The sequence below is a fragment of the Macrosteles quadrilineatus genome, unplaced genomic scaffold (assembly GCF_028750875.1).
Source record: "Macrosteles quadrilineatus isolate MER2022 unplaced genomic scaffold, UCM_ALF_1.0 Scaffold_9__3_contigs__length_116548681, whole genome shotgun sequence".
In the NCBI taxonomy this organism is placed as follows: Eukaryota; Metazoa; Arthropoda; class Insecta; order Hemiptera; family Cicadellidae; genus Macrosteles; species Macrosteles quadrilineatus.
In genome coordinates, this window is record NW_026542602.1 from 2,510,287 (window position 1) to 2,535,903 (window position 25,617).

Below are 25,617 nucleotides of genomic sequence, written 5' to 3' on the forward strand. Positions count from 1 at the left end.
TGTAGTTAGACATGCCTTAGGTCTACAGCATAATAAATCACAATATAGAAAATGTTTGATTTGCAGAATTTACAGCAAAATGATTTGTTGTACATTGTGGAAACTTAGTTTTAGAGTGTTTGATGTCAGATAACACTAAAAGAGTCTTGCAGTCTTATCTTCATTTGTAATTTATTTTACTAACTTGAAAATGTTTACAACCAAATAGAAGAACCTATTGCTTAAAATTTGGTTTTACAATAAAAGAGTAAACACACTACCTATAACATTTTCCCTCAAATAAGAGGAAAACATGATTTCTAACAAACACACCAAAGTTTAAGATTTTACAATAAGTACTTGCATCCATGGTCAATGCCCAATGGTGTTATACACTTCACATTTCACCTAATTATTCAAAAGATGACTTACGTGTAATGTTCCAAAAAGTTCAAACTTTCTTGGCAATTCTTGCAAGTCAATCATAGCTGCAAAGTAAAATTTTGATTAGTAAAAAATATAACAAATAATAAATGTGAAAACCCCTGTTTTCAATGTTCTTCTTATAGAAAACATGTTTTTTTTACTAATCTTGTGCGTGGAAATGTTTTTGTCATACTACACAGTTATCAGCTTCTTTCTGTATTTTTTTCTAAGCCACAAAATCATTTTGCAGAAAGGGACCGGTAAAGTCAGCTGGAGTACGGTAAATTAACCGGTCAGTTTTGCAATAATTGTTAATTTTACAACAATGCTACGCTGTCAATGAAGCTAACTCCCCTTTTCATCGCATATAGACTTGTCCACCGCAAGCAAATATTGCATTTGTGTTTGATTTACGAAGACAACCGTGAAGAGTGTTGTGATAATTTACTAGCCCATTATAGAAGATGCAATACAGGTTCTCAAACCTGATTAAGAGCAGGGGTTCTCAAACTTCATCTACTCAAGGACCCCCGTGATTAATTATGTATGTAATGCGGACCCCCTTCAATTACCCTCACCCCCTATTAAACCGTTATTTCCCTGCTCATAGGCATGAGTTAGCTTGCTAAATATACATTTTGTAATACAAACCAAAACTTTTATTTTCAGAAAAAGGCGCTTTTGGTGAGTGATTAAAAATAAATTTAATTGGAATGATTTTTGTGGACCCCTAGGAACCTCTGCTATAGAGAGTATTGTGAAATTCCACGTGAAATGATAGTTACAAAAGACATTGGGTTAAATCCGCTGAATAAAAATTCCAAATACAGGTATGAGTCACAGAGTACCCATTCCATGTTTCAAAAGTGATTAAATTATTCAAATATTTGTCAGATTATGTTAGTCTACATGTCTGAATTAGCGAAAAAAAAAAAAAAAACTTATTGTAAAACTTGTTGCTGGTAGTATGACGATAAGTATCGTTTGCTACTCACCCAACAATTGGTTTACAACAACCAATTTTCTTAATGATTGTGACAGGTACAATAATTTAAACTGATGTGAATTTAAACTTTGAATTCTTGATTACTGGATTACTCTAATGCTTTAAGTTAAAATAAACAAATGTGATAATTGCAGCCAACATTTTTCACATGATGACTAGATATTTTTGGGATACTCATGTGTTTTGCAGATCCTAAGCGCATCTCTATGAGTACTTAATTTTAGAGCCTTCAACATTGGTTATTTATAATTTGAACATCATCTATGCTGTACAATTATTGGATTTTTAACCATATAACTAACTAAACTAGAGTTTAGTACTTTTTAAAGTAATACCTACAAAGGAGGTAATATATTATCTTAAACATTAATTAATTACATGATTATTAACTTCATATATAGGTACTTGAAAGAGACTTGTCCTCTATCGAATGCAATGCCTAAATTAATTGATATTAAGTTTTTTATAATTTTCTTAATGCTTAACAATTGTTTTACTGTGAACATAGCTAATAGCTTGTGTCTTTGCTTTGACATTTAATTTCTTGTATTAGACGTGTACAGAACATATTCTGATAAAAAGCTTTTCAATCATAATCTTCAATTATTCAAAAAATATTCATTTAATATAAGAAAATTAAAAATATCAGATTAAAATATGGAATTTCTGTCGTACTTACCGAATAAAAATGTCATTAGCAAGAGGGAAAGATGTAGAGAAGACCTCATTGTGAGTCACGGAGTGATCTTCCACACAGATAGAACGCAAAGATTGTACCGGAATATTCTATCAGGCTTAATATAGTGTTTCTAATCAGATCGAACAGTGATATCAGGGGATGTGTCACCTATTTCACTCACACCTCAGCACAAAATAGAACTATTCATCTTAATTGCTTTACTGTAATAGTCACTAATTTATTTTTGGATTGATATATTATGAATCATCAAAACTACAGCAACAAAAAGTATGTGGTGAAAACTCAGTCAAGATATTATTCACAAATATGATTATACCTTTAATATTGTCTTTAAATATTTTTCAATATGCGGAATTCAAATTTATTAGTATTTTATGTTCATTAATAATTCTTAGGAACGTTTAAAGTATGTTTTATAAAAAAATAAACATATGGTAGTAGTTTTAAATTGCAAACTCATTTCGGAGGAATTTTCGGAAGGAGCTGTAGAATATTAGGGGCAGAATGTTTACCCTTTCTTACCATTTTCAAGTATGACAGCCAACTTAAAATCTCATATTAAAACTTGTATAGGGCCTATTATCTTTTAACAATTAATTTTTTCCTATTTTTTGTAAACTTTACAATGTTAAGTGTTATGTAAGCAAACCTTAAAAACTAATTAATATTAATCCCTAAAACTTAAGGATTGGTTTGGTAAAAATAAAAAATGAAAGTAAAGAAGTATACACATTTATTTATAATGTTTACACAGTTAATGTATAAAAATTACATAAATTATAAGTAGTATACAAAATAAAAAATATAAAAATACAGAGTTATAAATTAGACGATGTGTAGTGGCAGTTAACAAATTGAAACTCATTGAAATAAGCCTTAAAATTGTCTTCAGCTGATCCACTAGGATGACAAATATACTAGTTTTATGATACAATAATTTAAATGAGCTTGGTGGTATTGAACACTATCAATTGTTAAATATACAATATTTTAAAATGTTTAAAAGACATGGCAAAATGTGAATGAAAGATTAAGATTTAGATATTGAAGTCATCATTGGGAACTTAACAAAGTATTTTTATAACTATCCAGGAACTATGAACTGCCTATACCAAAGAAACATATTTAGCGCCAGGTTTATTACTATAAGGCCTGCAAATACTTTTAAGCTAAGTGGCTCATAAGGCTTATAAGAGCATGGATTGTGCTCTTGACAGAACCCTTGAACAGTTTTTGTTTTTATATCTTCTAGTCACGCCAACATTAACTATACACTATACAAAGTCCAAATTAATTAGGTGGCGCATGGTCGGTCTGCCATGAGGACAGTTCTGAAAAAACAAACAAATATATCAGTAAAATTAAAGATTAGCCTATCATGTAAATTAAGATCTATCTAGAGATCTGCTTTCAGTGCTTTCTAAGAGGATAAAATAAAAGGATCTGCAAAGTTCCCACAATTTTCAGCCATACACAAGTTGCCAACATATCTATTAAACATTTTTAATTTGAAGGAAACCTATGAGGCTGAAGTTTTTTTTTTCAAAGGGCAGGATTTTAGATAGCTTAACAAAGAAATTTCAAGTTCAGGGGTTCATAGGAAGCAAACAATTTTGTATCACACAACAATGATATTTCACTCTAGTCTAAGATTTCTTTAGAAGGATTGGATGTTCTAAACCTTGATCTACGTATCAGTCTTCTTTTTGAAGTTGTATATTTCACAGTAAAATGTATTTGGTTCATTGTGTTATTGATGCAAACATGACTACTTTGCTTTCTACCAGGTGCTTCTAGCTTTCGTAAATCTATTAAATGAACAGTTTTTTTTGTTCCGACAAAAATCAGTGAATGTAAATTTAAACCATTCAGTGAGTCATCAGTAAAATAGTGACTAGTTAGTCTCTAAAAACCTTTTGGTACATAAATACTAGTTCAGTTACAACTGAAACGATTATTTTATTCCTACATCGACACAATAAGGTTCTTGATTTTTTAGTTGTCACAAAATAAACTAGCTACTTACCCAAGGTTGTTCAATCTCGCCCATATGAACCAACAGCCGCTTCATCTCCGCATGGCTGAGTGCCGAGCCGATCATGACGGACTTGCGACATGCGCGCGACGCAAACATGGCTCTCACACGTGACGGTCGACACAGTGTACCTGGCGCGTCCTACGACAAAACAACATTGATAACATTGAAGGCATACAATTATAATTAAAAATTAAAAATAGGCCATCATGTCTATATTTGTAGAGTAGTAAAGGTCGTTTTTGTGTACATGTTTGGTCCCCGTGAATCGGTTAGGCTGTAACTTTATGATCATAAATCTTGTGGGTAGTCAAGTGGTTTAGCACTCGCCTTTAAATTGAAGGCCGCTGGTTTAATTCTATTGTTACTGGACCAAAATGCCATTGGTCACCAATGTTCTATCAATTACTCATCCTATCTAATAAAAGGGTCAACCTTAGATAGTACTGTGACAAAACCAGGGTTTCCGGTTTGGAACATTCCCTGACAAAAAAAACTTTAAAAAATGCAAACAACAAAGATGAATAAATAAAAAAAACATAAAAATATGTTGTTAAGCTTTATGGTGCTGTAACGTTATACCTGATCAGATTATCAGTGATTAAATGTACCTAATAAACTGACATAATTCATTCCAATTCTAAACCCACCTGAAGCATGAACAATAGTTCGTCAACGTCTTCTTTACCGAATGTCCAGTTGCGGCTCATTGGTACAGAAGCTAGTTTCACTTTTGATGTAGTTTGAGCTGTAAAAAGATTAAGAAAACCCATTATTTTCAAATAGTTATTTATGCATTCCAATGTTATGGTGTTATAGATTTAGTTCTTTGAAATTGATGCTCAAGCATCTGCTCAACTCAGTACGCACTAACTGCTCGACTAAGTGTGTGAACAGTGTGTTTGAATAGCTGATTACTGTGGATTCGTGTTTTTTAAGTCATTTTCTTATAATACTTATACCTATATGTTTGAGAAATAAAAGAAAAACATAGGCCCCTACTATATCATGACTAAGTTTTATTTTATATCCCTTTTTCCTAAAAACCCAGATTTTCTACAACTAAGCACTTTTACTGGTTCAAATTTCATCAAGTTTGTGGTAATTACTATATTAAGATGGCTAAAGTGTCACTAGTAATTAACTACATTTAATGCTTAGTTAAATAAATAAAAAAATAAATAAAACCCACACACTCACTGACTGGGTACAACATCTCCACAAGCCAAGTAGGCCTACTGTAAAAAAGTATCACTAATAAGGTTTCAAAAACATTTTTATCTTCTAAAAGTAATTTTAATTCTCATTCATGGATTGTAACAATTCAATATTTTCACCAATATTTTTTTTATAGAATAATTTAATTTCCACCATATGTTTTCATTTTATCTAAACGTTAATCCCTTTTCAAACCATATATAGTAATTAATTGTCCATGCAGACCAATAGGTAATCAATTTAATACAATATAATATAGAAATTTTCAAATAACCTAATATCATGTAAATATATAATAGCCTATAACTTTTGTAACAAAATTGCTTCAAATTCAATATAATTTATTTAAATAACTTTTCAAAATTATAATTTAGCTCTCTAGCAAATGAAATTTGTTATAATATATTTGTGAACAGTGGCCTATAATTTTATGTTATTAAGTCGGCATTGACATATGTGAGTGCAACAATACATCAGACCATCATCACTTCCAATAGAGCCAAGATAGTATGAAGATGCAAATTAGACACTACATATTTAATATTAAAATTTTATAAAGAAAAGTACATTATTCGGACAAAATTTGTGAAATTTGTTGAAAGAAGAACCATCCTTGTGACGAACATTCATAATTTACAACATCAAGAACTTTACTTCAAAGAAGACATCAATTTTGGTGAGATTACTCCAATAGACTTTTACCCCTTTGGAAGCCATTAAAACTTTTTTTAGGCCCAACCTTTGGACATTTGTACTCAAATTCAAAGTCAAGAACTTATAGAAGCTTAACCTATTCAAAATTATTATTAATTCAACCAATCTATAATTCGAACATACTTTATATTTTAAAACAAAATTTAATTAGGCTTATATCACAAGATTAATTTCAAATGCCGCTCGATCACCCCACCTGAGAAAGATCCTTGCAGTAGCCTAAATTATAACATTGAACTTAAATAATTAAAACCATTGTGATAGGCCTAGCCTAAAGTTTTTTTAAAGTAAATTCATTTCCCACTGTTTGTACAATTTATTGTGAACCCCCTTTCTTTTCTTTCACTATCAGATTTGTATAATAATTAATAAATTTAAGTTTCGATTTTGTACATGGAGTTTCCATTGTAGACCTAAGTTGAAGGTTGATTACAAAAATGGCGCACCAACGTATTGGCAACGAATTTAATCTTGTGATCCAAATGAAGCAATTTTGAAACCTTAGAACGAAGTTTGTTAGCAGTTAAGATAGAGAAATAACAACTCACAATTTAGTTAAAGAGATTTATTGAGTTAACATACCATAAATGTAAATAATATCCTTTTCCCTTCTTGTGTAATCCCATGCCCCATAATTATAACTTAAGGTCCCGCAATACCATTACCATTCCCAACCCAATAACTATGACTGACACAGTTGACAACGTTCAAGTCCCCACTGACAATAATAACACTTCAACATTCACACAACACAGTTCGTTAGCACAACCCGACAACGTAATAACACAACACGAAGTCGAACAATCAAACAATCTACCCGGGCACAATAATAACGAACTTTTCACCGAGTTTAATAAAACCGAAGCAGAAGTAAACATGATAGACGCCATTTCTCAAGCAGACACTGACACTGACACTGGAATTCGCCATCTTGAATGTCAAGGCCAACAGAAACAGCAACAGCTGCCACTGACGCCGGTCTTCGCCGACGACAACACCCGAACGCTACCGAAGACTTCCGATGCTACCCCGTCTCCTTCTCCCTGCCAGCTGACTCTCACAAAGTTAAACAGTGACGTCACTGCACCTGTCAATGCCTCACCAACTAAGTCGACAGTCGTTACGGATGATTTTCAATGCAAATTAATCTCATTATTCGAATTGCTTGGAAATAAAATCGATAAAGGTCTTAATGAAGTAAAAAGCGACCTAAATGAAGTAAAAAGCGACCTAAATGAAGTAAAAAGCGACCTAAATGAAGTAAAGAACGAGGTCAAACACGAATTAAACGAGGTTAAAAATGAATTAAATTCTAAATTTGACACTTTAGCAGAAAATCAAAACAATATGCGTAAGGAGCTAGACGAAATCCGTGCTATCCAACAAGTACAGACTTTGGAACTACAACAAATTGAACACAACATAATTAAAAAGGTGTATAAACAGAATGACGAAATTAGAAAAGAAGTGTCCAATATTGTAGCCAATGAACGCATTAAGACCAATCAAATCATCACTGACGAAAGTCGCAAAATTGAAACCAAATTGACCCTAAATATCCATGAAACATCCCAGAACACTAAATCAGATTTAGAAAATTATGTAAATGTAAAAACGACTGAAATTAGAAATGAATTGGCACCGGTAGTCGAGCACAACCAAAATACAATTCGGCAAACAACAGAAACACTTAATCAAGTAACTAACCTCATACATGAACAAGAAGCTAGATTTACTAACATTAAAGTCGAGCTTGAACAAAAGCTAAAACAAGAAACCACTTTTCTAACACCTCAAATCCATGTAACTTGTGGAAGTTCAATCTTAACCAATGATTTGACTTTACCTAAATTCAGTGGTCGATCCCATAATCCCCCGGAATATCTAACACGTCTGAAGAGATATTACCAAAAATTACTTTCACGGCAAAGCACCGAACAAAACCCCATCGAAACCTTAAAAGACGTTCTTGAAACAAGCCTTGAACACCAAGCTTCACGATGGTTTTCATTGGTAAAGAATGATTTGAAGTCATGGGAAGATTTTGAAACACAATTTATCTCGAAGTATTGGAATCGTGACCTTCAACGGGCAATCAAGCACAAAATTGAATCCGAACAATACAAGCCCAACGGAAAGTTAACTCGATCCGAGTATTTTATTGAACGAGTCATCACGCTACGATCCCTCACTCCAGCGCTGACTGAAGATGAAATAGTCGCTATTTTGTCAGACCATTTCTGCCCACTTATTCAAGACGCACGACGTGTGCAAAATGCAAGCAGTGTTTACGAGTTTGAAGCACTACTTCAACGACAAGATCTACACGACGCAGAGAAACGGCCTAAAAATAACTCCAATCCATCACCATCCCACAATAACCAAAATCGAAACGATTGTCCTAATAACTACCATAACAATCGAAACTACCAGAACCGGCCCAGCTTTCAAGTTCAAAATCATTACCAGAACACTAATCCCCATACCTACAATCCAAAGACAGAAAAATCTCAGTACTATCAAAACCACAGGCCCCAACATAATCCAAGTTGGCAGCCAAGATATCCACCACCACCACAACAACAGCGAGGCAATGTGAATTACATGACGGTTACTCACAATCCTCAACATAACACGAATCAATTCCATGACCGTGAGTACCCAACATCAGAGCAAGTCCAAATGTGTAATTCAATTTCGCAAGTTTCTTCACAACACCGACCGCCTAACAGTACGACACAACAGTACAGCGGGCAGCTGCCTTTAAACGGGTAGGCGCTGTCGAAACTGCTGGTCTGTATACAACACTGCCAATTAACGACAACAATCTAGAATCTTCAGCGCCTGTAAATCAAATCGGACTAAACAGACCAAATAATAAAATAAATAATTACAACCAAAATAACATAGAACTTTTATATATTAACACAATTTGTTGTAACCGTGAATTCCTATTGACTGAAGAAACGATAGATGAACTTTGTACTAACAATTTTAAAGCAAACTGCCCAGAAATAAATGTAAAAATCAGTAATATTCCTATCTGTGCTTTAGTTGACACTGGTTCTAACATTACCTGTCTAAACGAAAATTGGTTTAATGAAAATAAACACAAATTAGCTGAATTTGAAGAACTCCCTGTTAGTAACACATTCATTAAAACTGCCACCGGAGAGAAATCTAAACGGGTATCTAAAATCTTATTGCTGCCATTTGAAGTGAATAATCAACCAACATACATACAAACTTTGCTTGTACCGCACCTAGTAAGATCATTAATTATAGGAACAGATGTTTTAAGCTTATGGGATGCACGAATCGACTTCGAACACAAATCAATAAATATAAATATTAATAATAATGATGTGAATTTGAAGTTCGGAGAGGTAACTATTGACGGAATATCTTGCTACATTAACTACAATACAAGTGAAACATACAGTTATGAAGATGATTTGATATATAATAATACCAATGAAATAAATACACAAAGGTACAGTTCACAAATAAGGAAAACTCAAAGCAGCATTTCACCAGAGATAGTCAAAAGTTCTCTTGCCGATAATCAGTTAATTAATGAAGAACAGCGTTCTAAACTTGAATCTCTAATACTAAAGTATAAAGATGTCTTCTCAGACGAACCAGGAGTTTGCAACAAATACAAGCATACTTTAAAAGTTGAAAATCCTCAAAATTTTAAGAAGAAATCATATCCAGTTCCCATTGCTCATCAAGATAAAGTCCTTCAAGAAATCGAACGAATGGAAAGCTTAAACGTGATCGAAAAATGTTACAGTACTTTTGTAAACCCCATTATACCAGTCATTAAGAAGTCAGGAGAGATCCGCCTGTGTTTAGATGCGAGAAGCATAAATCAAGTAATTGTCCCTGATTACGAATGTAACCAATCCGTAAACGAATTATTAGCCAGATGTCCCAACGCTAAGTTTATAAGCAGTATAGACCTTACTTCTTCTTATTGGCAAATCCCATTGTCTGAAGAGTCAAAACAATACACCGCCTTTCAATTCAACGGGAAGACCTATCAGTACAAAGTAACTCCGTTTGGCGTATCAACGTCGCAAGCCGCTTTGGTACGAGCTCTTGACCAAGTGTTCGACGAATCAGTGAAAGACTTTACTATGATTTACATTGACGACATTTGTATAGTATCGCCCGATTTTGAGTCACACTTAACTCATCTAAATTACATTTTCAACAAACTAAAAGAAGCTAACATGACCGCCAAATTCTCCAAATCCAAATTTTGTCAAAGTTCTGTCCCCTTCCTTGGATATACCCTCACTGAGAGCGGTTTAGAAATGGATCAGAGCCGAATCAAGCCTATAATAGAATTCCCCACACCTAAAAATAGAACCGAATTGAAGTCATTCTTAGGATGCATTAATTATTATAACAAGTTCCTCAACAAATACTCCAGTACTGTTTACCCCCTTTTACGGCTCACTTCAAAGAAGAATAAATTCATATGGACGAAAGAAGACGATAAGACCTTCCAAGAAGTTAAAAACCTCTTCCTTAAAACCAATGTTCTTTTTCACCCAGATCCCAAGAAGACGTTCCATTTGCAAACTGACGCTTCCGATGTCGCTATTGGTGGACATGTATATCAATACTTAGACAGCGGGGATAAAGCTGCAATTATGTTCCTGTCTAGGACATTACAACCTGCCGAGCAGCGGTATACAACAACAGAGAAGGAACTTTTGGCAATCGTTTACTGTCTGCAGAAAATTAGATACTTAGTATTGGGCTCAAAGTTAAATATTATCTATACCAAGTTCGTAAAACTATACCCCATGCAACGTGCCACTACCAAAATCATCCTCCACAAATTATTTGACCACCACTTCAAAGAATTTGGATTTCCCAGACGCATTCAGTCGGACAATGCGACACAGTTTAAAAGTGAACTTTGGACGGAAACTTTAGAAAAACATAACATTACACCAGTGTACAGCCCCCTATACCACCCTTGTTATAATCTAGCGGAAAGACCGATAAAGGAAATCAAGAGATGTCTGAGAACTTATTGTTCACACCAACACCAAAACTGGGCAAGTTACATAACCGATATTAATAACTGTCTTAATGAAGTATGCCACGAAACCACAGGTTTCAGTCCAAATGAACTACAGTTGGGACATAAAGATTTAAAATTTTGGGAAAACTACATCAGAAATCCTTTTACTCCAAACATTCCCTTGGAAAGAAAACTATTCCTCGCTTCAGAAAGAATCCAATCCAAAAGGCAGAAAAGAGCGAATAAACGCAATCAACGGAACAACCCTGTAACCTTCAACATCGAAGAACTTGTGCTAGTGAAAAACCACCCCCTTTCCAACGCTGCATATGGCGAGACCGCCAAACTTTTCGAGCTCTTCGAGGGACCTTTCAAAATATCCAAACAATTAGGACATTCAACGTACAACGTTATCGACCTAATAGAAGAAAACGAATATGGACCCTACCACGTCTCTGCCCTCAAAAGGTACATCACCCCTCAAGATCCAACAAACCAAAATTCCCTCCAAACATGAAGAGTAGTGATGCGATTAGTGCGTGCCTGTTGTGTTGAGTACAGTCGTCAGTCATAATAGAAACAATTCCCCTCCCCTTTCCCCATAAAACAATCAAATGAATGTATGTATATAGAACAGTAAACGAATCATTACATAATAATACATTTTAGGAAAATGATTTATAAAAAATAATAGGAGTTAGTGAAGGATAAAGACCTTGAAATCCATCTATGCTATATAGTTAGGAAACCCCTTTAAATATTGTGTTTTTTTTAAATATCTCTCATTATGTTAGTTAGGATATTAATGTTTTGTTATGTTCATGTACTTCAAAGTAATAATTTATTGTTTTTTTCTTTTCTTGTTTGTATGTTAGTTGTTATCAGTTTTAATCAGTGTAAATATTTTCATTGTTAGTTCGAAATGTCGTTAGTAATTTCATTATAACTCCATTTCTGCGGGGATTTTGTAACAATTCAATATTTTCACCAATATTTTTTTTATAGAATAATTTAATTTCCACCATATGTTTTCATTTTATCTAAACGTTAATCCCTTTTCAAACCATATATAGTAATTAATTGTCCATGCAGACCAATAGGTAATCAATTTAATACAATATAATATAGAAATTTTCAAATAACCTAATATCATGTAAATATATAATAGCCTATAACTTTTGTAACAAAATTGCTTCAAATTCAATATAATTTATTTAAATAACTTTTCAAAATTATAATTTAGCTCTCTAGCAAATGAAATTTGTTATAATATATTTGTGAACAGTGGCCTATAATTTTATGTTATTAAGTCGGCATTGACATATGTGAGTGCAACAATACATCAGACCATCATCACTTCCAATAGAGCCAAGATAGTATGAAGATGCAAATTAGACACTACATATTTAATATTAAAATTTTATAAAGAAAAGTACATTATTCGGACAAAATTTGTGAAATTTGTTGAAAGAAGAACCATCCTTGTGACGAACATTCATAATTTACAACATCAAGAACTTTACTTCAAAGAAGACATCAATTTTGGTGAGATTACTCCAATAGACTTTTACCCCTTTGGAAGCCATTAAAACTTTTTTTAGGCCCAACCTTTGGACATTTGTACTCAAATTCAAAGTCAAGAACTTATAGAAGCTTAACCTATTCAAAATTATTATTAATTCAACCAATCTATAATTCGAACATACTTTATATTTTAAAACAAAATTTAATTAGGCTTATATCACAAGATTAATTTCAAATGCCGCTCGATCACCCCACCTGAGAAAGATCCTTGCAGTAGCCTAAATTATAACATTGAACTTAAATAATTAAAACCATTGTAATAGGCCTAGCCTAAAGTTTTTTTAAAGTAAATTCATTTCCCACTGTTTGTACAATTTATTGTGAACCCCCTTTCTTTTCTTTCACTATCAGATTTGTATAATAATTAATAAATTTAAGTTTCGATTTTGTACATGGAGTTTCCATTGTAGACCTAAGTTGAAGGTTGATTACAGGATATTATCTAAAATATTATACAAGGGCCAGTTTTAATCTGCCATGGTATATTTCATGCGGAAAGTAAAAAAAAAATACTTACCATTTTCATCAATTATAAACTCAAATCCGTTTCTCTTAAAAACGTCAATGTTATCGATTAGCACTGCTTCATTCACAGCTGTCAATTCCAACTTTTGTGGCCTAAAACACATTTTTCAAATTTAATAGCATAAAAATATTTTCCAACTTAACGCAGCAAGGAAGTACTGTTAGTTACAAAAACAAGTCAATGTTTAGTTTGGAAAAACTTCTCACATCTCTCAGAATACACTCTACTCAAAGTAATCTATTATACTTTCTTCACACAGTAAGAATGTTTAGAAGCTATTAGGACAATGAGAAAGTTAGTATTTAAATTTAAAAGAACAGTCAAGTATTTTTTTTTTTTACTCCACTCGAATAAACTGAATGAATGTAGGTGAGCAAGCTTGTCAAAAAGTAGAGCCTGAGACTTTGGTCCCCGAGGTCCAGGGTTCAAATCCTGCCAATCACCAATATATTTTATCCAAGTGAAATTATTGCAACCTCTTAGCTTAACCAGAAGTAAGCACAGGCGAGAGCCTATTTGACAAAATTCTCGCTGAACAAATTCTACTAGCTTCGGAACTAAGTAAAAAGACCCATCTTATCTTATCTTATCTAACAGGGGCAGGTCGAGACCTTAAAGCACTTCATCCGAAATCGAATTATTGCGCACCCCAGATACTTAATTGCTTTCTTGTTGACCTACAAGTTGAGGCGCCCAATGAATGCCTGTAACTTCCCAATTAGTTCATCCTCAGGAAGAAATCTACCTCTAGCCATATTTCCAAGAGTTATCGATCTAGCGTCATAGAGCTCATTACAATCAAAGAGTAAGTGATCAGCTGTCTCTTCTGACCTATCACAGTACCTACAGATCGGTTCACCATCATATAAGCCCATCCGTTGTAGATGTTTCCTGAATCTTCCATGACCAGTTATCAGTTCAACAATTAATTTAATTCTTCGTCTGTCTAGTCTCAAGAGGTCACAGGCAACCTTTTTGGAAGGCCTAAACAGAGTAAGCTTGCTGACCCTAAGAAGGGGAACATCGACCCAGCGTTTGCGATGCTTTTCCTTGGCCCATGACGCAATCGCAGAACATACACTGTTTCGTGAGATGCCACAGAAGGGTTGCGGGCCTAACAATGATGTCGCAGAGGCAGTATTTGCCAATCTGTCTGCAGCTTCATTTCCTTTAATGCCTGAGTGTCCTGGTACCCAGCAAAGCGTAAGGTCATTTCTCCTACCCAACTCAGACACAGAAGCAAGACAATCCCACACGAGCCTGGAGTTGAATTCGTAAGAGTTTAATGCTTTTAAGGTCGCTTGACTATCAGTAAAGATATTGATTGTTTTGTCTCTGATATCTTTGTTAAGATGTTCTTGAGCACAAACTAGAATGGCAGTGACCTCCGCTTGAAAGACAGTTGGGTACACCCCCATTGGAAGACAAATGCCAGTGCCTCCATTCATCCAATGCACACCTGCTCCAGTGCCCCCATTTTTGATCTTAGAACCATCAGTATAGCATTCTAAGTCACCTGTGGGTATGGGTCCTTTTCCGCCAGACCAATCCTTCCTATCTGGTATTAGTACTTTGAAAGGCTTTCCAAAGGAATATTTTTTGGACATGTGGTCTGAAGGTAAGTCCAATTCATCATTATGTACCACCTGAACAATTTTAGAGTGCCCTTTATTGTTCCCTGAGGCTATCCATAAGTTTTCGCATCTAAGGCGTTGGGCTGTTTTACTTGCTACCACCTTAATATAAATGTCAATAGGTAGCATGTCAAGCAGACAGTCAAGTGCCGCTCCAGGACAGCTACTTACTGCCCCAGTTATCATAATAAGAGCAAGCCTCTGAACTCCTGCTAAAGCTTTAACAGCTATAGTTGATTCCATCTTTGGCCACCACACAAGCGAACCATATGTAAGGGCGGGTCGAACAACAGATACATACAGCCAGTGCATAAGTTTAGGCTGTAACCCCCATGTGCCACTTACCATCCGCCTGCATGCCATAAGGGACCATTTGCCACGCTCAATGACTTTTTGAAGGTGTGGTCCCCAGTGAAGTGATCTGTCCAAAATCACACCAAGATACTTCACCTGATTCTGCAGCTCTATTACAGTACCCTGCAGTCTTAGTGGGCCGATCCCATCCAGTTTCCTCCTTCTTGTGAAGGGTACCATTACAACTTTCCTGGGATTTATAGAGAGCCCAACTTCCTGGCACCAACGGTCCACTACCCTTAAAGCTCTATTCATAAGGTCAGTTATGGTTCCGTGGAACTTTCCAACCACAAGGATTGCAACATCATCAGCATAACCTAAGGCGAAAACCCCACTTTCGTTGAGGGTCCTTATAAGGTCGTCTGCTACCAAATTCCAAAGTAGAGGAGAAAGAACCCCCCCCTGAGGACATCCTCGAGTAGTTCTTGCCTCGATCGTATCATTGTGGAGTGAGAGCCTAACCTTCCTACTGAGAAGCAAGGATTCAATCCATCTACAAATTATACCGTGAAAACCTCTTGCTCTCACCGCATTAAGAATCGCTGGAGTACCAGTATTGTCAAAAGCACCTTGGATATCGAGAAAGGCACCCAGGGCCACTTCACTGCTCTCTAGAGCTTTCTCAATCTTGCTTACAAGTTGGTGCAGCGCAGTCTCGCATGATCTTCCTGAGACATACGCATGTTGATTAGTATGTAGAGGATGTGTCCTAAGAGCTGTATCCATCATATATCTTGAGACCAACTTTTCTAGGATCTTAAGAAAGAAAGAAGATAGAGAAATGGGTCTAAATGACTTAGGGTCAGTGTAACTATCCCTTCCTGGTTTAGGAATAAATGCAATACGCGAATTACACCACCCTAAGGGAATGTGTCCTAAGGCTAAGCTGGCTCTGAAAAGTTTACAGAGTGGGTGTATAATTGTATCAAGACCCTCCTGCAAACAAACAGGTCTTACCTCATCAGGACCCGGCGATTTGAAGGGTCGTAATAAGCCAACAGCCCATCTTACCTTGCTGAAGGTGACTATGCGGCAAGCAGTGCTCCACATAGAATGAGTGGCACGACGGCCCAGGTTAGGCCGCTCTGGACTCACCTCCTCCTGCTGCACTTCAGAAACAATACAACCAGGGAAATGAGTTTTTACCATTACCTTTAGTATTTCGGTAGGTTCAAAAGCCATTACACCATCCGGTCCCTCAACGGCACCCAAAGTAACATGCCTGTCTCTAACAAGTACTTTATGTAGACCCATTTTATTACGTTCTAAAAAAAAAAAAAATTAAAAACATTATGTAGTTTTACCCTTACACAACCAGTTTCTGGTTTGAGATGGTTTCCGTCCGCTGCAATGTTTCAAAGTTGTACTTCTCGTCTGTAGCGTGTTGATCAACAATAAACAGGTCAGAGCCGAGTCTTGCGATGATAAAACCCAAGTTGAACTGTCCGATTACATCCATCTGCAAGGAGCCAATCTTTAATAGAAAGATTCAGTAAGCAAACTGAACTGACACATAATTCCCCATTAGCTTAACAAGAAAATTGAACATCCTACGTCTTTTAGATGCAAAACAATTATAATGTGGGTTTTTAGGGGGAAAAGCACAACAATTGCAAACAGTTTTGAACCGTAATTTTTACTGTGTTGGGGCCTGTGCCATTTTTTAAGGTTACCTATAAGAACTATAACATCCTAAAATACAATCAAAATCGTTCAAGCCATTTTTTTGAAAATAATCTGGAGTGGAGATACAATGGATTAGTACCCATGGTACCAGATTTGACCAAAATCGAATCACAGGTGTAGTTTGAAGCTCTGCACAGATCAAATAATTTATAATTTATCATAATTTATTGTATTTTAGTATGAGAAACGAACCCTAGGCCTTTTTGCGGTAGGCTGGGTTACCTGAACAAATTTAATATGTGACTATTTTGATTTTTGGCTAGGCCTATACAAAACCAATTTGTAGGCAAGACAAGGATATTAATTTTATTTTATCTACCCCAAAAAAACTTTACAATTTTTAACAGCCGTTGTAGTGAAATTAAACTAACTTACAATGGATTGCTCTAACAATAACACAGGACACATGTAATTTAACCCTCAATTCACACAATCCATTATTAAAATACAGCACGTTTATTCTTTGCCAATCAAGATATTATAATTTCTAAGCATAATCGGAAATGATTAAAAAATTGTTACGTTACCTTTGCAAACATACCCTTGGAAATCTCCCGGCTCAACTCTTGTTCAGCCTGTTTGTTCTTTGACGGATCAATAACAGCTCTGAACCTAACCTGTTTTTCTTCGGCTGCATTCTCCGTCGCACAAGCCTGTCGGAAGTATTCAGATATTTTTCCGATCGACACGTCAACCTCAACACTTCTTCTGTGATCACCACTTCCGATTTGAGAGTCAAATTCCACAATCACACTTTTACTGTCAGTTCTTTCATCACAAACATTTTCCAAAGGAGAACTAAATATTACATCGTTGTCAATTCCAGTATCGGGTGATTTACTTATAGACTCTACCGTTACTGATGAAGTTGTCAACTCACTTGACGACTGGCTCGACACACCAGACTCAATGTCTTGCACATTTGACTTATCTGTGCAAGTTTCCTCAACAGTACTGCCAGGATCTGAGATCTGACTTAAATTTGAATTTTGAGAGTTAGTTCTACTTTCAAAACTTTTCGATAAAATGTCGATTTTACACGATGTTTCAAAATTTGATACTTCTTCGCCGGTATAAACTTTAGTGTTTTCTCTGTTGACTGTTGAAGTACATTCACTTATTTCACAAATCGTGTTGTCTTCCACATTGTTAACACTGTTATTTCCCGTGCAACTGGCTGAGTTTAGACTTGATTCAATGTTCTGATCCACGATGTCAAGACTTGTCTTTACAAAACTCTCAATGGTTGGAGTTTGCTTGGCAAAAATTGAGTCCAATTTAACTTCTGAAACATAAATAAATAAACCGTATCAGCAAACTGATAAATACTCTCTCCCATTTGCTTGACATTAAAATTGAACATCCTTCTACTTTAATAAGCAGGGAAGCGAGCTGAGGTCCCGGGTTCGATCCCCGCCAAGTCACCAATGGATTTTATCTAAGTGATAATGCCGCAACCCCTAGGTCTAGCCTGAAGTAATGTGAAAAACAATCACAGGCTCGTGCCTAGCGTCCTAGGACAAAAATAAAAATAAAAAAAACTTAATAAGCAAAAACGTTAACACAAATAGGTAACTGGAGGGATAAGAAACATCACAAAAATTTGGAAAAGCGTTGGGGGTTGTGAGGGTTAAAAGGACTAAGTATACGTACTTTTTTACAATTTCTTGTTAAAATATTACCAGATCAAATTTTATGATTATTTATAAAAAAGAATATCCTGTGGGACTCAATTTTTTCTTACCGCTTAACATTAAAATCAAAGCTAATAAGCACTTACGTTTTGCTGGTTTTGAGTTAGGTGGATCTATGCTTTGCCGTTTCCCAGCCGAAGCATGCCTAAACTGGCTCAGCACAGAAGCTGGACTGTTAACAGGTGAACTTGTTTTCTGCGGCGAGACTTGTTTCCTTACTGAGGTCTGAATGTTGTTTACTGTATAGGTTGAAGGAATGTTCTCATATAACGCTTGAAGAGATGCCTAAAACAATCACATATGACAGATTAGGTTTACAAGTTCAGAAGGACAGAAGGTTATAAGTTCTTTGATTGCCCATATTTCAATGAATACTAGTTTTATTCCAAAAACAGTAACTTTTCAAAGACAACCAAGTGAAGAAACTTTTTTGTGACTCCCTTGCAAAATAAGTGACTTTTCATTTTCACTTTTTCAGTTTTTATTGATTCCCTTTCAGAATCGTTCCTTTTCAATGACGAGTAACTTTATAATATCAGTGACTTTTCAATCATTCTTCTGGCACCTCTGTAAAGCCAATGACATTTCAATGACTCCCTAACTCTCTTGAAACCATGCACTATTCAGTGACTTCTATGACTCCCTTATAAAATCAATGTACAATCAAGGTAAAATGAACAACATCAGGTAATAGATTTAAATATTCAATTTAATCAAGTTGATAGATTAAAGATTCAAACAATATCAGATTTAGATGACAATATAGTGACTTGCCAGTTACTACTGTAATTTCCTATTGAAAACAGTGATTTTGAATGATCAGTTGACACCCTGCTACGGGAAATGTGAACGTGTGTGTAAGTACCTTGACAGTCGCTAGGAGAAGTTTCTCGTGTTCCAGAAACACTTGTCGCTTGTCCGGCGTAACGTTGACGTCCACAGAGTCTCGGGCACTGCTCACGTTCAGAAACACAAACGGCTGCTGATGAAGGTTGTATTGGTGGAAAACTTCATTCACTGCTTTAACTACCTAAGTGACAAAAAATAGTAAGTTAAATAGTTTTGGAAAGTAATATACCAAGGCAATATATGGTGATTATGTATTGTAGGCCCATATGATTTTAACACGTTGTGTCATCGATTGGATACAGTACTTGGTGCCTGTAGGGTGCGTCCATACCAGATCAGGAACGCTCGGCAATTCGTATATCTTCGTTTTTGCTCTAGCGTTGGTCGAAGGTGGACCTATACCATCGTGTAGTATGTGACTAAGGTAGGTGATAACGTGTAGGTTGGTAGTAAATTTCCCCGTAAAATCCCCGTCTGGCAAGCTTGAAAATCAACTTGTTGTCCCGTCTTCCTCCCTCCAATTGGCAATAAAATCATAATGGGACCGGCTATGTTCCAAGCAGTGCTGCTATCTGTGGGCGTTTTAGTGAACTACGTCGACTCTCCTCGTAAAGCAGGATATCACCGAGCGTTATTTGCTATAGCCTACATCAGACCGAAATTTGAAAGCCAATTACCCGGCAATCGGCTTTGTTCGACACTGCGGGCTACGTCTGCCATTTGATGTGCCGCAGCGTACGTGTTAAAGCGAGATATCATGAAATTTTATAAATATTAAGTTCAATGAGTTGAAAATGTATATGTTCCTTCTTTGCCCCCCATGCTTAGCCTACTAAGGTATTATTTTCTGTAACATTGGTGCGTTGCCATAAATAGCTTCCAAGTTTTCAAATAATCTTTATGAGCATTAAATACAAGCATTTTTCAATCATTGGAACAAATGTTAAAAAATATACAAATATATTTTACATTTCAATAATAATTTTTTTACTGCTTGTAATAATCAAATGAGTTGTAATTAGATGTTTACGTGACATATCAAAGTTTTCATTTACCTTTGTGGGCTCACAAGGCCGGGAGTTGACGTAGTAGAACTGTCTATCATTCGTAGACCGGCCTAGACCGTGGGCACAACTGGAGACTAAACCTTCTAGTTGAAACACTTCCTCTATTTTCACATCCAGGTTCTTCAGACTGTGTTGCTCCAACATCTCTTCGCTCGGAGTGACTGTTTTCAGCTCTAACAGGCTGGCCAACTGAAATCAAACCATATTATTTGGCCTAGGAATAGAAAACATATTATATTTACCTTTGATGTTGACTGTGTTCTTGAGTGTGTATGATGTTTGTGTCACCCTCTGCATTTTGCCAGCTGAAGATCTGCACCAGAGAAGGCTCCTAAAGATTCCCCACAAGCCTGGCAAAATGCATGGCACAAACATCTTACCTACTCAAGAACACAGACAACAACAACAAAGGTAAATCTAATAATTCAAGTTCTTAAAACTGGGATAGCAAAAATAAAAATATATTTAAAAAAAAACACTAAACTAACATTTATAATATTGCTTTAACTACAAAATACTCTTACATTGGGTCAATTGTGGATTGATCACCAAAGTGACAGCTTACTTCAATTTGATTATTGTACGTGTGTGTCAGTTTAACTTTTAAATTATTCTTGGTAAAATTAGCAAATTAATTTTATCAAGAAAACTTCATAGAGAGGTTGAGAAAAAAAAGTTCAATACAAAGAATACAATTATCATTGTTTGTCCCACCTGCTTTGTTCCAAATACGCAAGCGATGTTTTCACGAACTGTCTTGCAGCCTTGAGTAGCGACCACCGTCATTTTCCCACCTTTCTTGGTGTGATTTGTGCAAGTGATTCTAAAACATTAGGAATAAAATTATAGTAGAAGTGTTACAGTTTACAAAATTACAAAAAATAAAACATTTACTGTGATACAATTTGGAGTAAGCAAAATGAGTTGGAAACCAATACTAAGGGATAGGCGATAGGCACCAGGTCTTGTTTGTTTAGGCTTATTATATTGTATCAAAAAGAAATTGAATTAAGATCATATATTCACTGAAAAGTTGTTAATGTCTATTTCACTACATTTTCGATTTAAGAGCCAACAAAATGTTACTGTTCACAAAAGTTTTTGATTTATTACTTTTAAAAGACAGAATTCTCAAAGAGAAAGTTTTCCTCATGATCTTTTTTAAAGAAGACCTTAAACTCTAGAGGCCTCCAAACTACCAGGGTAACAGCTGTTGGAGGTTGACGGAAATTAAACCCAAACCTGAAGGACAGAAGACTTGGTTTTTAAACACTAGATCAGCCACTTCTCACAGTAAGATTAAAACTTACAACAGCAAAGCATAAAGCTATCCACTACTCCTGTATAAAGAATTTAAACAAAGGATGTTTTACTTTATATTTTTTACTTTTCTAGCCAGAAACAATAAAGATTGAACTGCACTTTCCCTAAAAAAAGAACGTTTATTGGTTTATCCATGGGAACTTATCACTTTTGTCCCGTCGACTAGCTACCCAAATTATTGAAGTATATTTACCCTATAAATTATTAATTTACTGTCAATGAATATTGCAGACATACTTGACCCCAGTAGATACAAGACAATATGCGTAGAGCAGTTGTGTCATTTTGCCAAACTCTCTCTTCAGATGCCTCAGAAACTCCTTGTGACGCACTGGCAGTGTGCTGAAGATGTTCTCTAAGGTTACAGTAGTTCCCACCTGAAAAAATGATAATAATCTTTAAATGAAGTAACAAATAACAAATGTAAGAGAACAGAGGGTTGAAACAGTCTACTAAAAAAGCTAAACAATTAAAAAGTCCTTACTAGTGATATATGTACATGTTATTAATCTAAATTATCAATGGTATATTTATTTTAAGTTGAGTTTGATACTCTATGTCGAGTCTATATAAGTAGGACTTCTTGGAATAAACTCTCGCTCTTACACTAAATAAAATGGCTGTTAACTGACATGGGCCTTTTATTAAAGCATCCCAATAGTATATGGCACAGTCGGTAGGACTCGAACCTACTCTCCCATAGGGAATCTGATTTCCAATAGGCACCAGGTCAACAAGAAGAAGAAGAAAGAAGAAAGTGAAGAATAAAGAAGTTAATACGGTACCGGTAAAGAAATGAGTACACAGATTTTGTGCGAACTGAAAGGAAGCCAAGTGACCGATTAGGGATTTTTCTTAAAGGCATAGAGTTCAACTTACTTTCTCAGAGATATCTGCTTACAAAATATTCCTGTGCGCAGCTTTAGTAAATTACAGTAGGCCTAATAATTACAGGGTTAAGTCTTTTATTAACCTGCCGAGCGACAGAGGTACATGAGGTGATCAGACCATTGTGGTCGTACTGCAATCTGGAGCCGCAGTCACTAGAGGTGTGCCTTGTAGTCACTGTGAGGTCACTCAGAGAGCAGAGGGAGCTCAGAGCTTCTCCTCGGAAACCGAAAGTTTCCACTGACACAAGGTCCGAAAAGTCTTGCAGTTTTGATGTGTGATGTTTGAGAGCTGTTGAATGTAAACACAATCTTAACTGTCTGGTTCACTGCACGAGTTAAACACAATTGAGTTGAATCTGTTCAGTTCGGCCATCCTCTTTTGGAGTCTTCTTAGTTAGGCCTACTAGAAAAATAGGTTTTTAAAGAAGAGATTTTATGTCATGATTTTGGTTTTAAATAGGCTAGGTTTTTCTGACCACTAAAGAGTCTTGGCTAGGTAGAATACTTCCAATGAGGAAAAGTAAAAAAGCAAACTGTGTTACCTAATTGACCTACCAAAACCTAGACTATATAGGACCTATTAAGTTACCGGTAGGCCTACAACATTTTCTCTAGAGAACTTATCATAGTCCTGCAAGTAGGTCCGGCAAGATGAGGCTTTAAGAAAGGTGGTGGATTAAACTGTTTAAAAGCAGTTTATGGTTTGAATACGAGAAAACTTCCTTAGTCATTAAGTAATTGTGGCGTAGAGTATTAAATAAAGCAACCTTATATTCTATAAGACTTCAAGTTAGTGAATTGAAGATACAAATTAGGTACCTAAGGTTACAGTAACCTATGTTAAATTACATTTGAAAGTACTTACTTAATCCTTGAAAATTGTCTGGCTCCACACCACTGCCATTGTCTGTAACTTCGATCAACTCACTGCCATACTCCTTGAGTCTCACATCGATTACAGTGGCGCCTGCATCCAAACTATTTTCAACTAGTTCCTTAACTGCCACAGCTAAATTTAATACCACCTGAAAAAAAGTTGAAAAATTTTGGATTAGGCCTATTATAAACATATTTACGCCACACTACATCATTTTGACGAACTTCCCACGCAAGGATTTAGTCCAGAAAACAGCTGTTTGCCGCCAGCTTATTCAAATGGGGTTTCATTGCGTACTACTGTTCTGCAATGAGTTTTGCCGGACACCAATCAGCTGATTATACTGTATTTGCGTGGCAATTAGTGGTTATAAACAAAAACATTTTGTCCTTTAGTTGATGGAAATATATAAGGATTTGTACGGATTAAGTAGTATGGCGTAAACTATCGTACGTAACTCGTCCAAAATGTGTGTACCGGACTCGTATGGTAATCCCGTCCGGTAAACACTTATTTTCAGGACTAGTAACGTAATATACTATTTCTCACATTAAGTCTATGCAATTGCGCCCCTTTTCAGAATTCCTACTAACTCTTTCAGAAAATGTGTTTACGAGGGTGAGAAGTTTACGCAAACGCAAATGACATCAAGAAGCTCTATTTGAGATCTGGTAAACTATATTACTGTCGTAAATTACTTATATTTAAATTAATTATAATTACTAGCCAACAACTAACACTACACAAAACCTACCTGCCCTGAGCAAATGCGGTGTACAGCTTCCTTGTCAATTGCTTTTATATTTTTCGATGTATTCATGTTCAGTTTATCGACAGCTAATTTTGTGGTTGTTGTTCATAAAACTGAAATTTAGAATTATCTGACAGTAAAATAAAATTAACTCATTGTTAAGAAAACAGATAAAATTAGGTTAGGTTGTACTTGTAATCTGTAAATAGTGTAAACAGTGTTGCCAATCCACTATGGCCCGATTACCCCCTCCAAAGCAAAGAATTACCCGCTTTTTCTAAAAATTACCCTCAACAAACCAAAAATTCCCTTTTAACACTCTTGCCTGTCTCTAAAAGTAACGAATAAAAACCCTGATAAATTAGTTTTGAGTAATCCCACAAATTAAGATGTAGTAAAGAACTAAATATAGGACTTGAGACTTGTAATTAACCTTCATAATGAAATTTTCAATCTTACTGACCTTACAAAAATAATTTCATTAGTCCTACAATGATTTGGTTTTTTTTATGATAGCCTATGTCATATACTTGTTTAATAATGAGTAAGTACTGTTAAAAATTTTATTTTTTATTAGTTTTAGGGAGAAAATAGTTATTATAACCGATCAACATTATTATTCCCCTGTTTTATGTTATTCATCTTCTTTAGAAGTAGACTAGTACGGTATTTTCCTTCCACCATGGTATCAGCGTTGACTGTAGTATAGTGAGAAGTGAAGTGAGAGTGAGATCAGATCAGGATCACGGATCAGGCATTTAAGGCCAGGCAACCAAAAGTTTTTCCACTCCAATCCAAAAGAAAAGACTACAAACAACCGTACTGACTGAAACTGAACCGAACCGAACCGACTGAACGCTGTAGCCTACTCGCATTGACTTTATATCTACACTACTAGTGACTGAGTGAGAACTGAACCAAACTGATGAAGATTAAGAGAAGTAGTGTAAAACAATAAAAAGTCTGTGAAAAAACTTTAATGGAAAAAAACACAGGGAAATATTTTTCTTCTAGTGAAATATAAGTAATAATAGAAAAAAAATAATATTTGATCAGTTGTCATTTACCCGCTTTTTACCCACCTATTTGCCATTACCCGCAGCATTACCCCCAGGTAACTAAATTACCCGCTTTTCGGGTAATTACCCGCTTTTTTGCAACACTGAGTGTAAATCCCGCCCCGGCCATGCGCATGCCAGCTTGCCAGGTGTGCCAACGCCAACCAACACCGAAACGAAATAGTCTGAACAAAATATCTTG

At 35.5% G+C, this 25,617-nt stretch overlaps 1 protein-coding gene across 1 annotated transcript; it reads right to left on the bottom strand.

The window, feature by feature from the left end:
* Positions 1-3,199: 3,199 nt before the first annotated feature.
* LOC129004088 (mismatch repair endonuclease PMS2-like) lies at positions 3,200-24,542 on the bottom strand. The gene is made up of 14 exons (XM_054432481.1): positions 24,361-24,542; positions 23,595-23,754; positions 22,813-23,018; positions 22,077-22,216; positions 21,231-21,339; positions 20,505-20,705; positions 19,466-19,630; positions 18,687-18,885; positions 17,434-18,191; positions 16,531-16,679; positions 13,224-13,324; positions 4,797-4,894; positions 4,138-4,287; positions 3,200-3,442 (listed from the first exon to the last, which is right to left on the bottom strand). The coding sequence occupies exons 1-14, from the start codon at positions 24,424-24,426 to the stop codon at positions 3,386-3,388; spliced, it is 2,559 nt and encodes an 852-aa protein (XP_054288456.1). The 5' UTR covers positions 24,427-24,542; the 3' UTR covers positions 3,200-3,385.
* Positions 24,543-25,617: the final 1,075 nt, after the last annotated feature.

Excerpts from the sequence above, each read along its gene's own strand:
- LOC129004088 (XM_054432481.1), bottom strand. The coding sequence starts at position 24,426 with ATGAATACATCGAAAAATATAAAAGCAATTGACAAGGAAGCTGTACAC. Across the intron at positions 18,886-19,465 it reads TTCTCCTAGCGACTGTCAAG|GCATCTCTTCAAGCGTTATA; the intron begins GTACTTACACAC and ends TGATTGTTTTAG. Across the intron at positions 18,192-18,686 it reads TAACTCAAAACCAGCAAAAC|AAGTTAAATTGGACTCAATT; the intron begins GTAAGTGCTTAT and ends TTTATGTTTCAG.